This window comes from Mastacembelus armatus, chromosome 16 (assembly GCF_900324485.2).
Source record: "Mastacembelus armatus chromosome 16, fMasArm1.2, whole genome shotgun sequence".
Lineage (NCBI taxonomy): Eukaryota > Metazoa > Chordata > Actinopteri > Synbranchiformes > Mastacembelidae > Mastacembelus > Mastacembelus armatus.
Genome location: NC_046648.1, coordinates 8,815,831 through 8,831,818, shown reverse-complemented (window position 1 = coordinate 8,831,818; position 15,988 = coordinate 8,815,831). Strand labels below are relative to the sequence as shown.

General features: G+C 38.4%; 1 protein-coding gene across 4 annotated transcripts in view; it reads right to left on the bottom strand.

Annotated features, from left to right (window-relative positions):
* Positions 1–15,988, bottom strand: part of vps13b (vacuolar protein sorting 13 homolog B) — a 293,943-nt gene that overhangs the window by 247,600 nt on the left and 30,355 nt on the right. For all 4 annotated transcript variants that reach the window (XM_026293824.1, XM_026293825.1, XM_026293822.1 and 1 more), the window contains exons 8-15: positions 14,079–14,353; positions 9,666–9,761; positions 8,094–8,216; positions 7,642–7,779; positions 6,270–6,357; positions 3,339–3,524; positions 1,792–1,961; positions 917–1,111 (exon numbers count right to left, since the gene is read on the bottom strand). In XM_026293824.1, coding sequence (XP_026149609.1) covers positions 917–1,111; positions 1,792–1,961; positions 3,339–3,524; positions 6,270–6,357; positions 7,642–7,779; positions 8,094–8,216; positions 9,666–9,761; positions 14,079–14,353 — 1,271 coding nt within the window. The remainder of the gene's footprint in view (positions 1–916; positions 1,112–1,791; positions 1,962–3,338; positions 3,525–6,269; positions 6,358–7,641; positions 7,780–8,093; positions 8,217–9,665; positions 9,762–14,078; positions 14,354–15,988) is intronic.

Here is a 15,988-nt window from a genome sequence, read left to right as displayed (position 1 = left end):
TCAAAACACATGAACATGTTATTGCCACAGCTGTACCATATATCCCTGTAAATCCCAAGAGCTTGTTAGGTGAAAACAGTGAAGTAGACCTGAGTTGGACTGGTGCTTATCAGAAAGCTCCATACTGATATTTTAGGGCCTGGTGAGAAGGGGTCAACAAGGCTATTAAAAGGGTCATTAGAGTTATCTCACAGTGGAGTTAAGACTGTGGCCACGAAACTGACCTGATGACTTTGGACTACAGTGCATTGAATCTATGATGTTCAAATTAGTGTATGTGCATTTTGTGTCAACTGAAAAGGAAAGATAAAAAGACAAGAAAAAAGAAACAAAGCCAAGCCTGTGCTTATTAGGGGGGGACACAGAGTTACTTTTACATGCACACCCAGCTAAAACTAATGCAGTCTAATATAAATTCTCCTTTCACAATAGTGATAATGTTATGTTTTAGCTGAAACTATTTAAGAGTGGTGTTGATTCAACTGTATAATTATTATGGAGGCTGTACAAATGTATTTTGTTATACCCTATTTTATATAAATATGACAAGACTAACAGAAACATTTAAAGCACACACTACAACCTCAAAGACAAGGCGTGGCAAATGACAGTAAACGATTCCTGACTCACCCTAACATAAACTTTGAAATGACCATCATCAAGGCAAAGCTCCTGGACCAGCCAGTGGTACTACACTAGAATACTTTTCAACAGAAATGCTTTGAAACCATTTAAAAAATACAACTCTAGTACCAGGTCAGGGCAGCACCACCTGAAAACCCAACACTCTTGCAATGCAAGATGAAAAAAAAAAAAAAGAACTCCGTTGTCTCAACAGCTAGGAGCTTTGAATATAAGAAAAGGAGGTTTTCTTATTCTGAATCTGTACTACAGAGTCAAATATTAAGCTGTTTACCTTGAGGTAGAGGTGCCCATAGCAGTGATGTAGCAGGTTATCAGAAGGCTGGTTGAGACTGCTGACCACGCTGACCAATTCTGGAGCATACATGGGCACAGAGTGCTCAACATTCACCTTCTCCACCTGAAACTGCACAGAAGGTAGGGGGCGCACTGGCTGAAACACTGGTACGTTGACCGGTCCAAGTGCTGCCTGGAACATTCAAGATATTAAAAGGATTAAAAGTAAGAATACATACAGTATCACATATGCTGTTGCTGTAGTCTAAAATCAAAAATATCTACACGAGTCTCCCTTAGATTTCAAGTCTAACACTCCGTGATGACTTTAAATTTGGTGCGGTTTTAATGCCGTGTATAATGGCTGGAATGATGTTTGAATGGTGTCTTTTTAGTATGAACCTGGAGTCAGGAAATAGTAACAAATCATATAAACCAAATTAATAAGAATAAGAATGGCTTTATAATGCATAAAAGAACAAAACGGTGCTTGTCCTTTTTAAGATATTTAATATATTCAGATATTTACAAACTTCAACTATGAAATTTACCTCCTTCAGGGTGAGGAAAGCACCTAATGGCATTTGATCTTCACAAGCATCTTGGCAATCAATATTTTTTAAATGAAGATAACATACAAATTCATTTAGGTTTATAAAAACCGCAATTTCAGTACCTGCAGAATTTGCATTACATTTACAGGCTTTGTGCACACATCATTGTCTCTATAGAGTAGCATTTATAGTTTTCACATTTTAATTTTATGCAGTACAATCACCATTGACATATTACTGAGCCTTCAATGACATTCAATGACATTCACAAAAAAAAAAAAGATATCGTTTAGTATAAAGCAGGTCTCCAATACAGTACCTTGTGTCCCATGATGACAGGCATTAGTGTGTGAAGGAGGTTGAACTCTGCCATGGACATAGTGACTGAGACTTGGAGCAGAGTGAGACAAGTGAGTCGAGTTGGTATGAATTCCTCCAAACTTGAAATTTCTTCTGGGGTAGCTGGACCATGACACTCTTCTATTATATCTGCAGAGATATATATACACAACAAAAACAAACACGCTAGCTTTGGAATAACCACAATAACATACTGCTAAAGTGCAGTAAAGACAGAGGGTAATGCAAAAGATTCAATATTACACAAGTTTTTGTATGTGTAATGTATGTAGTATATGCTCCTTCAGGGAACAGAAGATATTGCCATGACCTCTCATTTTCTCATGAGTAAATCTAACTACAAGTATATGACCTGTGATGTATAATGAGAAAGGCCTACAGCATTTAGACTTTAGGACTAAAGGTGATCTTACATAGCAAGAGATTCATTGTAAAGTACACCACTTCCCTTGATTGGGTGCCTTTTTCCTACCCCTTCATTAAAACCATAAAAGCTTTTTACCGATCCATACAGAAACTGATAAACCACATAAAATAAATTTGGACTAGAAAAATATTGGCATCTGCAAGCAATAGTCATTACAATGGCTGTTTCCCAGTAGCTTGTTTTTTTAAAAAAATGAAGGCAACAAAGTCAACATGGAATAAAATCTCAGGTCAGTATTCACCAAAAGTAACAACCATGTCCAGGAACTTGGATGGACCAACTAAGCAGACTTGGCTCCGGTCCTAGGACAAGGTATCTACCACTTCAGAAAAGGTATCAGGCTAACGGTAGTAAATATGAGTTGCAGAGAAGAGAATATTATGTAGGAAAACATATATATAAGGCATGTGTTACTTTATCACTCACTGTGCAATAGCTACTTTGGTTCCCCCTGTTTTATCTGCTTAGTTTCTCAATCCACTCCCCACCTCCCCCCAGAGGTCTAACTATACTGACCCTTTTCCAGAAATTGCCAGAGAGCACAGACACATATAGAAACAGGAAGGAACACAATGACCTACCGAGCCTTAGTCAAAAGCTCTGTAGTAATTACCCCATCATCTATTATCTATCACAGATGCTGGAACAACTGAAACCTACGGATGTTATCATTTCGCAAAAATGGGAGTTATTGCTACAGATATTACACACAGACACACATTCCATGTTCTTTCACAACATCCTAGGGATGAGCTCATCAATAGCCGTGCAGGGACGATCACTAACAAAGGTGTTTGGCTTAACCTCCCTCATGTGGTCCAAAAGGTCACTACTTTCATGTACAGCTGTGTGTTGAAAGATGGGTTGTGCAAGGAAATAACAATGTGATGAGGATACTGTAAAATGCAAAATGTTGCAGTTTCTGATCACTGGCAAAACAGAATTTAGAAGAACAGTGTGAATGAGAACTTTAAAAACAGTGTTAAAGAGTGAGAAGTTAATTAAATATAGGAGCACAATGAATTATTAGTTGTTCCCTGAATATTCGTTCAGATAGACCAGATATTAGAATGACTGACCTTGCTGTGATTTGCAGTAGGGTTCGTACTCGTGGTCCATGGCACATGTGATCATCTTGAGGATGCGGTGAATAGCACTACTATTCAGCCTGATGTCCAGAGGTCCCACCACCACCCTCTTGATGGATGTCTCTTGAACAGCAGGCACTACCTCTTCCATACTCAGCGCTGAGAAGTCCTGAGAGCCTACAAGCAGACACACAAATACACTGAAACTTTACATATTACAAAATTGAAAATTCTGCTCTCACCCTGTCAGAAAATGTAACACTTCTCCACACTTTTCCTCATCAAATCAGAAAAGTGTAAGTATATATATATATATATATATATACACACACATATATATACCCACACACACACACACACACACACACACACAACATTGATGGCAGCAATATTCTTCTTCATATACAATTCTTTAATCAAATAAAAATATCTACATCTATTGGGTTAAAACACAACAAAGATTGCAGTGGTGTCCTACAGCAGCAGGGAGCAGCTCACATAGCTGTGAACCACCAGAATGATGAATATTCCAAATGTCCACTTCTCTCACACAGCTGTCCCTTCATTCATTGCAGACCCCTGTTCCAGAGGTCCACTTGAAAGACTCAGCGCCCCAGCAATAAAAATGGAAAAATTAAAAATAAAAGAAGGGGGTGGATGAATGGCAGTGAGGGAGGAAGAGGACAAAGGGTCACAACTTACTTCATTCCCATTACATTCCACCACCACACTGAACATTCGTACAGCTCAGAGTCAACCCTATGAATTGAACTTTTTGTGTAGTTGAAACAGTCTGGGGATGAGGGTGGAATTCCTACTGAATTTTGGAGCTTTATAAAGGGCAACGGGCAATGCCACTTCCCCTTCCCTACTTCAGTGGCCTAATATCAACCATATGGCTGCAGTTAGAACCATCAGTGGAATGATGAAGGGGCTGAAATTAGCCAGGATTTAGACGATTCAAAAGTGTCTCCATTTCCCAAAATTTAAGAGATGTTTTTTTAATCTCCACTGTTACTCTAATGTGAAGTCAATGGTGAGAGTGACCTAGGTTAGTCAGAATCTTGGTTGACTCAGAGTTTATGTTAGTCCCATGGCAATGGAGATTAATTTGTTTGGTTGACAGTGAATCTGGCCCATGTCTGAGAAGAGAAACACTGACAGATGAGAAGCATTCCAATTGTCAAGGGTAACCACAGGCATCCCACAGGAGAAGAGACTGACACTTATCCTGCTGTCAGAAATGACTTTGACAGCTCAGGGGGACAGTATCAATGTTTTTTTTAATTTAGATTATTATCTGTAGCTGACAGCAAGAGGAAACAATACCCTAGTCAGAACGAGGTAGAGGTAGAGAGAAGTTGAATGAAAGAGGAAAAAACATGGGGTAAGGAAAAGAACCTAGATGACATTAGACTCTAAATTAAACCAGTTATTAGTTCATTCTACTGAAGTGGAACAACCAGATCTTTATTTTTTGTAGTATTTTAAGACTAAGAAAACTGTGTGCTATATAGTGGCATCAGAAAGACTTCCTCATTTTTAAGCACACTTTGATATGTAGATTTCACTTTAAAGACAGAATTATTTTTGCCCATCTACAGTCAGTAACCCATAATGACAAAATTAAAATATTTTTCTGACAATTACTAAAAATTAATAAATGAAATATCTCATTTATCAATATATTCAGACCTGTTGTTGTGGCACTTCAAATTGTGGTCAGGTTATTGCAAATGTTTTAATTTTCCTTGAAATGTTAGTAGAATTTCACTGGAGTCCAACTGAGTTGATGGGACATCGTTTATAGAGGCACACACCTGTGTGAAAAGGATCCTGAATTTCACACTGCATGTCAGGACAAATTAAAGCTTTGAAGTCCATAAAACTCTCTGCAGACAGTTGGTAGGACAACCATCTCAGCAGTATTCTATCACTGAGACTGAAGCCACTTTGAGTAAAAGGTAAATGAGAGTGTGCTTGGAGTTTAACAAAACAGTATGTAAAGGGCTCTGAGAGGCAGCAAAGCAGTAAAGGAAACATGGTGGTGGCAGCATCATGCTGTAGGTGGATTCCTGGCTGCAGGAACATGCATAGATTTAAGTGAAGGATGAATGCTGCCAAATACACAGGTTGTTGAAAAAGACTACATGACCTCAGACCTAACAGTTCACCTTTCCGACCAACAGTGATCAAAGACAAGACAATCAGATACGTTTTCATTTGGTGCTGAGTATGCTTCTTCTTTTCTTAGAACCTGTAAATGTGAGTCAGGTAATATATTTAAACAGACTTTCCATCAGCATTCAAATGAAATGCTAAATGATCACACATTAAAGCAAAGAGACATTTATGGGCCAAATATAACATTTGAAACTCAAGGGATAACACTTTATCTCTTAATGTGAATTTCAGATCTTTCAGACTTGAATAAACATTCTTAAGTGCTGCAGCTACAAAATGAGAAATCCTGCTATCTTCAGGGTTCTACCAGGAAGAGTGACACCTAATTAGGCAAAAGGAGCCTATTCACTATCTAAAGAGCTTACAGGTAAAGTGACGGGGCAAAAACTGTTTTAAAAGGCAGTCAAGAGAAAGAAACTCAAATACATGCCAGCATAGACTAAACACTTCTGACAGCTGCCCTCCAGGTAAGATTGAGGTGAGAGAGAGGACAGGAAGGGTCAAGGACCAGGTGGCTGTGACTCAAACAAGACAAGTTCTTTCTTCAAATCTTCATGGAGCTTGTCGGAATGGAAAGAAGACATAGAGAAAGAGATGGAGATATAGGAAGAGTACAAGGTAGATAGAAAGAGAGAACAAGGCAGAGAAGAGGAGAACATGACAGATATAAAGAAAAAGACAGAAGAGGTGGCAGGGTGAGCAAATAAGCTCTGTATGATGGAATGAATTAGACAATACCTTTGCCACTGCTGCTCTCCATTGTGTAGAGATAATCCATGTAGAAAGCACCAAAGCGCTGCATACCCGCTATCTCCGTGTAGGTCTCCTGCCAAACAAAAGTAGAGTTAGGTAAACATTCAGCAGCAAGGGAGCAAACAAGCTGATAGCCTTCAAGTGTGGCAGTGACTGGGGTCATAGTGGATGCAGTAAAGAGGGTCAAATCAGTGATAAAAGGAGTTATTGAGGAGTTAATCTACCAAAAAGTGTATCTTTTTTTTCTTACTGACCAGTAATACTTGAAATGATAAAAAAGCACAAGGACACAATTAAAAATGTATAAGCTGCTATAACTAACCACTCTTTCAATACAAAACAATTTACTAAATATCAATTCAGTTCTTTAATGAGTAATAAGCTAATGATAATAAGAAGTGAAAGTTGCCTCCTGCAAATGGTGCAAGGTTGTACACCACTGGAAATACTGTATCTATCTTATCTAAGAAAAGATAGGACTTCTTTTCAAGGAATCAAAGTTGTGTACATTCTAAAATTCTTAAAACCCAAGGAAATAATTAACACAAAAGGCACAACTTTTAACAGCATGGACACAATGTAGATAGCACTATTAAGCAATATATGCTAGCATGGAAAATGATTATTGTTCATTAAAGCACTTGTTGCAGAGGTATAGCTATATTTAAAAAAAAAAAAAAAAGTAGGGTAGACTGACAGATAGGGAGTGTTGGAGACCTAGAGGTACATAGGAGGAGAATGACATACATACACAATTAAGACCCCCCGCACTAGACTTACCCACTTGATCTCCAAACAGAGATTTCAATGGAGCCTTATCAGAGAGGCAGGTAAATGAGTAATGTTTATTAGGGGATCTCTAATGGCCCTGGCATGTTGTTGGATCGAAGCCATTGGGTGGTTTCAAAACCACTAATGAATTAACACTAAAACCTTTGACTCTTAGACTCTTACGGATAGATGAATAGATGGATGATTGTCCAAACAATTGCTTCATTGAGGGTCATGAACATTTCTTTGCAAAGTCAACAATAGAGCTGTGGTGGCTGATGAAGGGAGCTGAGAGTTATCAGGAGTGAAGGCTTTAACACTACTACTTAGACCCTCAGCAACAATCCTTTACTGCTTAGGTTATTTAGAGACATTTCTGAGAGTTGCACTAGGCATTTTTTACCATTCCTAAACACATTTGACCTCCAGTGTCCAGTTTGTTAGACTAGTGTGACCAGTCTGTCACTGACTGTCTTTTCAAATACAGATGTTCTCCAAACTATTTCAAAACAAAAATATTTGAGAACATTACTCATTCATACAATATTGGTGGGGATGGAGACTTCTAAAAGTTTTTTCTTGTAACCTTGTGATTAGCAGCGTCCAGGATAAACTCTGCCCTGACGCCATTGTTTTCTGGACTGCGGTAGTCAAAAAGAGAGTTGGTAAGGTAGGTCATTCCTTTACTGCTTAAGTTGTCCCCACAGCTGAAGAATACTGCATCCTGAAGAGAGACAGACAACAGAAAAGAGAATAATGTGGGTGAGGATGCACAGACAAGGCAAAATATATTCATGGTTTTTCAAAAGTCACAATAATACAATCCACATTAAATGAAAAAGATCTTATCCAGATGAACTGTATAACTATTTAAATATAAATAGTTTGCAGTTTTTTTTTAATGTAATATGTGATTACGCAATAAAAAAAAAACAATCTTCTAAAAACAACTGAAACACAGTTAAGCCTGCTTTAATGTTTCGCACTCACTTTCTCAATCTTTTCTCTCTTTTTTTTCATTTTTCAGGCTGTTTTTACCTCTTCACTTCGATTCATGTTTTCCTCAAAATCCCGTACTCCCATGATGCCTTTCAGGCACAGTGCCCGGCAGCCCACAAAGCCAATCTGACAATCGAAGAAGGGTTCTCCCATCATCAGCACCTGGAATATAGACCAAAGAAACTAACCAGTTTTTATACAGTAGTCCCGATTTGCTCCCCTCAACATAGAAAGCAAGATAAAAAGGTGACAAAGTCTGGAGTGCTTAATCTCCAGTGAAGAAAATAAGAAATACACAAGCTTGTACAATTTTAAGAAACAGGAAATCTATTAACTAAATACAATTAATAATAATAATGGACTTGGCTATATGGGAAAGGAATTTGCAGGGATACTTTCAGGATGTGAAAGTTTGCCTCAAGTTTAACTCAGGAAGCAAACACTAGTAACAGAACCCTTTCCTTACCAACATCTAGGAAGTTAACATTGCAACTATTCGCAGAAACTTATTTGACTAAATTACCTTTTTACATCAAAATAAAACCTAAAAAGTGAACTTAATGTTCAAGACTTTGAACATTGACTGTTGACTGTGGTCTTATCTCAAACAGAGTTCTCCACTATGATGTTGATTTGTGGTAATGCTGAGGTTATGGACTCATTTAATTGTCATAAAAGAAGCCGGGGGCAGGCAGCTTCCATTTTCCCCTGATAGTGGTACTGAATGTGTGCGTGGTAGTAATCTAGTAGCCCTTGTAACCAGCAAGTTGTGGTTGTCCTCCTCTCACTGTGCCTCGGCTTCACCCAGCACAAGCTAAACACAGAGCAATCCAATAAACCTTTACATTTTACTACACAATAATTACAAGGCCTACTAATGCCTGTTTTACTAGCTACCCCTTTGCCTTTCAACGTTCTCATTTTTGGTCCCAGCTCAGGCTGCATGCTCTCTCTTCCAGCAAAAGTATAAATTACAGAAATTGGAGTTGGAAATGTCTCAGAGTTCTCACATCTGGTGAAAAGCTTAGGAGCAGAAAACCCCCGTCCAACTCCAACCAGGTAATCAGAGAAAAAGGTTTAAAATATTTTCTACACCATGAGGGAAATGCGGAAATGATCACACTTGGGCTTAACTCACAAAAGATTCCACTGTGTTCACAACGGTCTATGAATTAGTGAAAGGTTTTAAAAATGTACTTAAATAGGGAATTAAGAGGAACCTCTGCCCAAGAGTGAATTAGAAGACAATAGCAATAATAGAGGATAAAAAGACAGGACAATACTTTGTCTGTTCCCATGATGAGTAACAAGGTCAGCAGACATATATCACTAGTAAAAATCAACTACAGCTACTGAAAAATGAATGACTAGGGACTTGCAGTGCTTTAAGAAAAAAAAAAGTCTTTACTACTGTATACAACCTAGGGAACATGACCTAAAATTTGTATGAGGATAATCATACAAATAATAATAATAATAAGGATAATAAATTATGTGAACATTAGGCTGTTTGGCAAATTGCAATCTACATTAGTAAAAGGCAACAATTCTAACACAATCAAAATATTTTCAGGTGAAAGATACAAATTAAGAAGCACTGTAGAATCATACCTCAATAGTGATTCCCTGCTGTTCCAGGCACAGTACCTCTCTGGACTTAACCTTCTGAGGACTGTAGTAGCTGTTTTCTGACTGGGTCTCTGTCAGCTGAGACAAAACAAAGAGAAGCCAAATCCAGTAAAGATTATTTTCAATAGTAGGACGTAGACTCACATAATAAAGAAAATCAATACATAACGTAGCAGTCGAAGCTTTTTTGCCTTGAAATTGACCAGGGTAGAACAAAAACATTTTTATTTCATCTGATCTGTGAAAGAAATGCTACTATTGTAAAAAAATGTCAATGGGTATCACAATAGGTAGTTTTAGCTTGTGTTACACTTAGGATTTTGTGACTCTTAAACTCATAAAACACAACCAAAACTATTTGAATAAGTTTTAAAACTGCAGCATCAAAATAAAATGAGCAACACTAATTAAGAGCCACCTCAAAATGTTGGAAGAGTACAAAGGACAATTAAGTTTTGTTTGACAGTAAGTAATGATTACAGCAACAACAGAGATGTGAAAAAAGCAACACTAAAAACTGGAAAGCATATACCTCCTGTGTGTGCATGTGCGTGTGTACCCACAATTTACTGCTGAAACAGATGCATGATTTGAAAAATAAACACAAGCTATGTAAGTCTTTGGAAGTTAGAACAATGAGGCCTCAGAAAATAATGCTTGAAACCAGAAACAACAACATCCAAACAAGGACAGATGACTTTTTTTTTTTTTTAAGATCAGAGACTGGATGCCAGCCTTGGGACTTTTTGGTTATTTTCTGTTCCAAGTTTGGACTCAGGCCAAAGACATTCATCAAACCACATGACAGCCACTCTTACTCTGATTTAACGGGAGGCCCTCTCTGACCGTATTGGGGGTGTTGAACAGTACAAGGGTAAAGTACTCAAGATACCAATGAGCAAAATGATGATACAATTACAAATGATTGTTAGTATTGTTCATTAGAACATTTGATTTTGTGTGTAGAGAAAGAGGGGGAGCAGAGATAGAGTGAGCACCGACTCAGCGCCTTTTAGGGTGGGCAAGATACATAGCTGTGATAGTTTTGAGGTCTGCCAGTCTAAAAACTGTGGGTGTAGAGCAGAACTGTCCAGGCCTCAACCCATTCATCTTTAACACAGGAAGCAGGTGCAGCACGAGAAGCAGCTGTGTCTTATTATCCCAAGTGATGGAGCAGACTCTCTCACCCTCACACCCTTCCCCTTCAATTGTGATGGTTTGATCACATGCAGGAACCACACTATCCCAACCAGCATGTTCCTGGAAATGGCATCAAGCAAGGATGTTGAATTGACTGGTTAAAGAATTGTTCTGTCTCACAACATCAGTGCACAACGGCAATGACACTAAATAGCTGCTGATCAGACAAATGGATTACTGTTGTTAAGCAAGTTAGACCGGTGTGGCATTTCTGGTTTCATTTGAGCAGCATAGCATTGGAGCACCAACAGAAATGTTTAAAAATGTTAGTAGTAGTAACTTTATTTCAACCCATTTAAACAGAGTACAACAAAAATAATATTCTTGATGAGGCTTTTCAGAAATATTGCGACTATTCAGGTAGTTTATCTTTATGGTTTTCTCAAGAATATAACATAGTGGAAAAGATCAGATGGAAAAGATGAAAAAGAATTGGGGAATACTTCAAATTTCCTAATGTTGAAATAAACTACAATACCAAAGATATCAAGAAAAATATTTCTTAAAATGAAGTCTGTCATGATGTTTGGCATGTAATGAGAGTTTGACAGGTGTGCTAAAGTTTAAGAAAAAGGGGAAGAAATTCTCAGTGCTAAGCCATGCATTATGCGTGAAAAAGTTATTAAAGTATACTGCCAATTTCGCTGATCAAACAGAACTGGGGAGTAATGCGTCAGCAAGCTAAAAATACCTCTGTGATTTCACATGCACGTCAAACTGAGATTCAAACGCTGTTCAAAGACATGAAATTCCCTCAAACGAAATGCGTCCTCATAGAACACTTAAAAAAAAAAAACAAAAAAAAAAACATCCTTTCAGCTGTCTACAATTACTCCAGATGAGAGGCAATTAATTGATTAAAAGAACTCAAACAATACAGGAACAATTTAAACATTATTAAAAAAGCACCCAGGTCTGGCCTGAGACATACCTCCCCTTCACTGATCTCTCTCTCTCTCGCACACATACATGCACAGTCTTCTTTTCATTCTTTGTGGGGACTTTACATTGACTTACCTTAATTTCTTGGAGACTTGTCCTAACCTTAAACCATGACCACTACTAGCATTTTTCCACCACAGGAATTTAACGAGCCATAACGTGGAGCTTCCCCTACCCGTAACGAGGCATAACTTAAAGACCTGATGTGGTCAGTTCTGTTTTGCTTTTCCACTGTATTTTTCCCTGTGTCAGTCACTGTTTACACAGCGGCCAGGCTGAATGCCTCACACAGACACAGCCAAACAGTGAACCTTAAGTCAAGAGCCACAATGCTCAATCATCCGTGCAACAAATTCTGCCATTATTGGCAAATGGGTTAGCTGTTTATCAAATAGTTGTTGAACAAGCAGAATGCAAACCTGAAGAAACAACTTTGCCATTAATTTTATACTAATACTTGAGATGTGACAATGCCAATGTTTAACCAATCAAGACTGACAGCCCCGCGAGCGCCCACCCCCTTCCCCTTTGAATACCTGGAACTTGATTTAGTACTACCTCTTTAGGGGTGCTGAAATTTAGCTCCTGGCATGCATTTTCAATACATATGGTGGAAACAAAAGCAGAACATAAGAGAAGAGGAATAAGTTCCAGTATGGGTTGGAAAGTTCCTACAGTGGAAAAGTCCTATACTTCTCCGACCCTAAAACTTACCCTAAACCTAAAAGTACCCTACCTTTAAACAAGTCATCACTCTAAAATTCAATGATTCAAAAAGTGGGACTATCAACTGGCCCTCACAGGTCCCTTAAGGTTTGGCCTCCACAATGTGAGTAATATCAGACACACACAAGAATCATGTCATCTGATGTACCTGAAAGTGGGACAAACAGATGAATTCCAACTATTGTGAGGAAATAGAGAGGATTAAAGCTTAGGATCCATTTCTGAATAGTCCTCATACAATGTATTATGTTTAAAACATTAACGTGACCCAAGACACCAGTTAAGAGTTACACTACACTCCCATGTACTACACACATGGGAGACAAACTTCTTAAGCACCAAGCTTATAATGGCCACAAAACACAAGTTGCAGGGGTGAGCTTGGCAGCGAGACTGAAAAAATGAAAGCGTGTTAATATCTTAAATGAGAAAATTCTAGGGCGGGGACAGGTTATTGTTTCTGTAATTAATTAATGGACACTGATGCATTAAAGTTAACAATGTTGATTAATTAATTACAGAAACAATGCATTTTTAAAAAAAAAAAAAAAAAAAAAGGCATTTAATTGCACTTTTCCATTGTGACACAGAACCTCTCATTTCAAAATTTATTTCTACCTCTTATCTAATACATGCTAATGAGCCACAATCTCAGCTTCACTATCTATTGTTTTATTATTTTTGGAAACAAAGTATGTTAAGTATGATTATGTAAGTTTTTATACTACTGTATATAATGCTAATTAATTTCATTTCAAAAATAAGATTTAACATAACATACACTATAACATTTTTTTACCGTACTTTAAGGATAGGTTACATGCTTAAGTTAAGTTATTACCCTTATTAGTCCCACAATAATGATAATTATTATTATTATTACCCACAATTAGTCCCAAATGGTAATGGAACACACACCCCGTGAACACACACCCGGAGCAGTCGGCAGCCAGTGCTGTGGCAACTGGGGAGAAGTTGGGGGTCCGGTGCCTTGCTCAAGGGTCTCACCTCAATCGTGGTATTGAAGGTGGACAGGGCACTGGCTATTTACTCCATCCCACCTGCCGACCCCCTATCCATTAGGCCATGACTGCCCTATGTGTGAGTATACAGTCAGTCTCGATCTCAATTCCCACTCTCAGCAGCAGCTTTTTTTTTTTCTTTTTCTTTTTTTTTTTTTTTTTTTAAAACAAAGTTTTGCATTTTGTCCCTCATTTGTTACAGCAGATTCTCATTCTGGATGAAAATTTAAAAAGCTTCAGGGCTACTGTGGGGAGTGTAAACAATTAATACATCCAAGATCTATTTGCATATGCATATGGACACACAAATATTGTTTTAAGACTGACTTTACTTCAACATTATCTTCTTATCCATTTCTAACCATTTCCTTCTGGTATTTGACATTTGATTGGGTTTTCCATTCCAGAAATGTGAAACAATTGAACACAAGAAAAAAATATAACTGTCATACACTATAGACATTTAGTGAAGATAATGTTTTTTTTTTAAAACAGCCGACTTTACCTTGAAGGTAACTGAAGCTTTGGTGCAGTAAAAGCCTATGGAAACAATAGGGTCTTTGAGTGTGTGCTGTCGGGGGCTGTTAGAGATGCCTCCTATCTCTCTCTGCTGATAGAGACTGTCCTCATTTTCCTCCTCTGTGCCTAAAATGGTGGGGACTAAGGACCAAGCCCAGGACACCCAGCCCTGGTCTGCCTCTTCAGGATTCCCAGACTGCATGTAGAGGTCAGTGCTGGAGTACTGGCTAGTCCCCTGGCTTTCCATATCCACATCCATCCCTGAAGGGGGAAAAGGATTCAATCAGTTATTATGCAATACAAGCATGTGATTTTACCAACAGTGATAAAGACATAATTCACACTTCTAAACCTATTAAAACTGGTACAAGCAATGTAGACTTAACAAATACAATGCATAATTAAAATACAGGGTCATTACTTTGTGTAAAAACAAACGTGTTAAGTCTGAAGAGAACAGTGCTGCCAAATGTAAATTATTTTCAGGTCAGGGTTTAGACGAAAAACACTCAAATCCATCATAGTATTATTTGATGCCAACACACAAGTCAATATAAAGAAGCACATTCTAAGAACAAACTGGTCAAACAGAGAAGGAAATGTTGCTAACAGAAGTGTGTGTGCCCAGTGCAGCACACTAAATTAATTTGTCCATGCCTTTGGGCTAGTTTAATACAAGCAAGTTGTTTCAGCTGTCAACTGAACACACAAAACAGCACAGACCAAGGCAGTTTCACAGTAGTTGCTGCCAATTCCCCAGCATGCAGGTGTGTGAGTATTTGTGTGCTGAATTAACTCACTGCTGCATACATTCTACAGGGAGGGAAAGGGGAAGTCCATTCCATTGGAGGCCAGAGGCCGCAGTCAGTCAGCATCTAGTGGATCACTGTGGTTAGCACTGTCTGAACTGGGCCCAACAGCAAAGGCTGCTTCCACAAATGCATTCAGCAAGAGGTTGGGTCACATTCATGTATTTGTTTAGAGCCAACAGACAGAAATAGAGGTCGCCAGGGAGACTAGGTAGCTATGAGCCATCAGCACAGGCTGAGCAGTTCTAAGAGTGGAGGTGAAGGGTAGCAGTAATCAACAGTTAGATTAGACCAAATAATGTGGACGAGGTGGGATAATTGATCACAGCTTCTATGCGTCACACCAGGTGAAGAGGCTAATGTACTTTAAAAAGAAGTGAGAGAAAAGCAAACTAAGTGGCTGGCCTGCCTGAACTTATACTACCTGTGGGCCCAGGTATAAATATGGGAGAAACCACAACACAAAGTAATAACAGGGAAATAAAAGAGTTTAAATTAAATACTGAACACTGGGATGGTGTATGTGCAACAAGACAACCAGAAGTGCAGTTAAGCTCAATTACTATATCTACCGCTTGGGGGGTTCACAGTTTCCTCAAACCACCATGCACAGTCCCAGTCCCTGAACCCCACCTCTGAACTCATCCCATCGTGTGTGTTTCCATACATGTCAGTAGAGAGGAAGCTGATGTCAGTACACAAGAATGTGTAAACCCATCCCTACGGCCTCACGTCCTCTGTGAGAAAACAATATTGTCCTTGAGGTCACAACTTAGGAATCCCAGAGACTAAAGCAGTGAAAATTATGACATATTTTAATTAAATTTTTCACTTTGTGAATTGGCAGTTGGAAATCCCATGTTATGGCTTTTTATCTATCTCTTCCCCAATCTCACTGTCTGATTCTATCTCTTGTATTGCTTTTCCCCTCTTTTTGCTTTCAGTCCAGTCTTTGAGGTGTCAGTTCAACAAGTTAAGCTGTTTTGCTTCACGTTACAGCTTGACAAACGCTTCATTTAAATTACATCGCAAGCAAATAAAATAACTAATCAAGTGAGCAAAACAAAGCAGCTTAAGAAGACGAAGT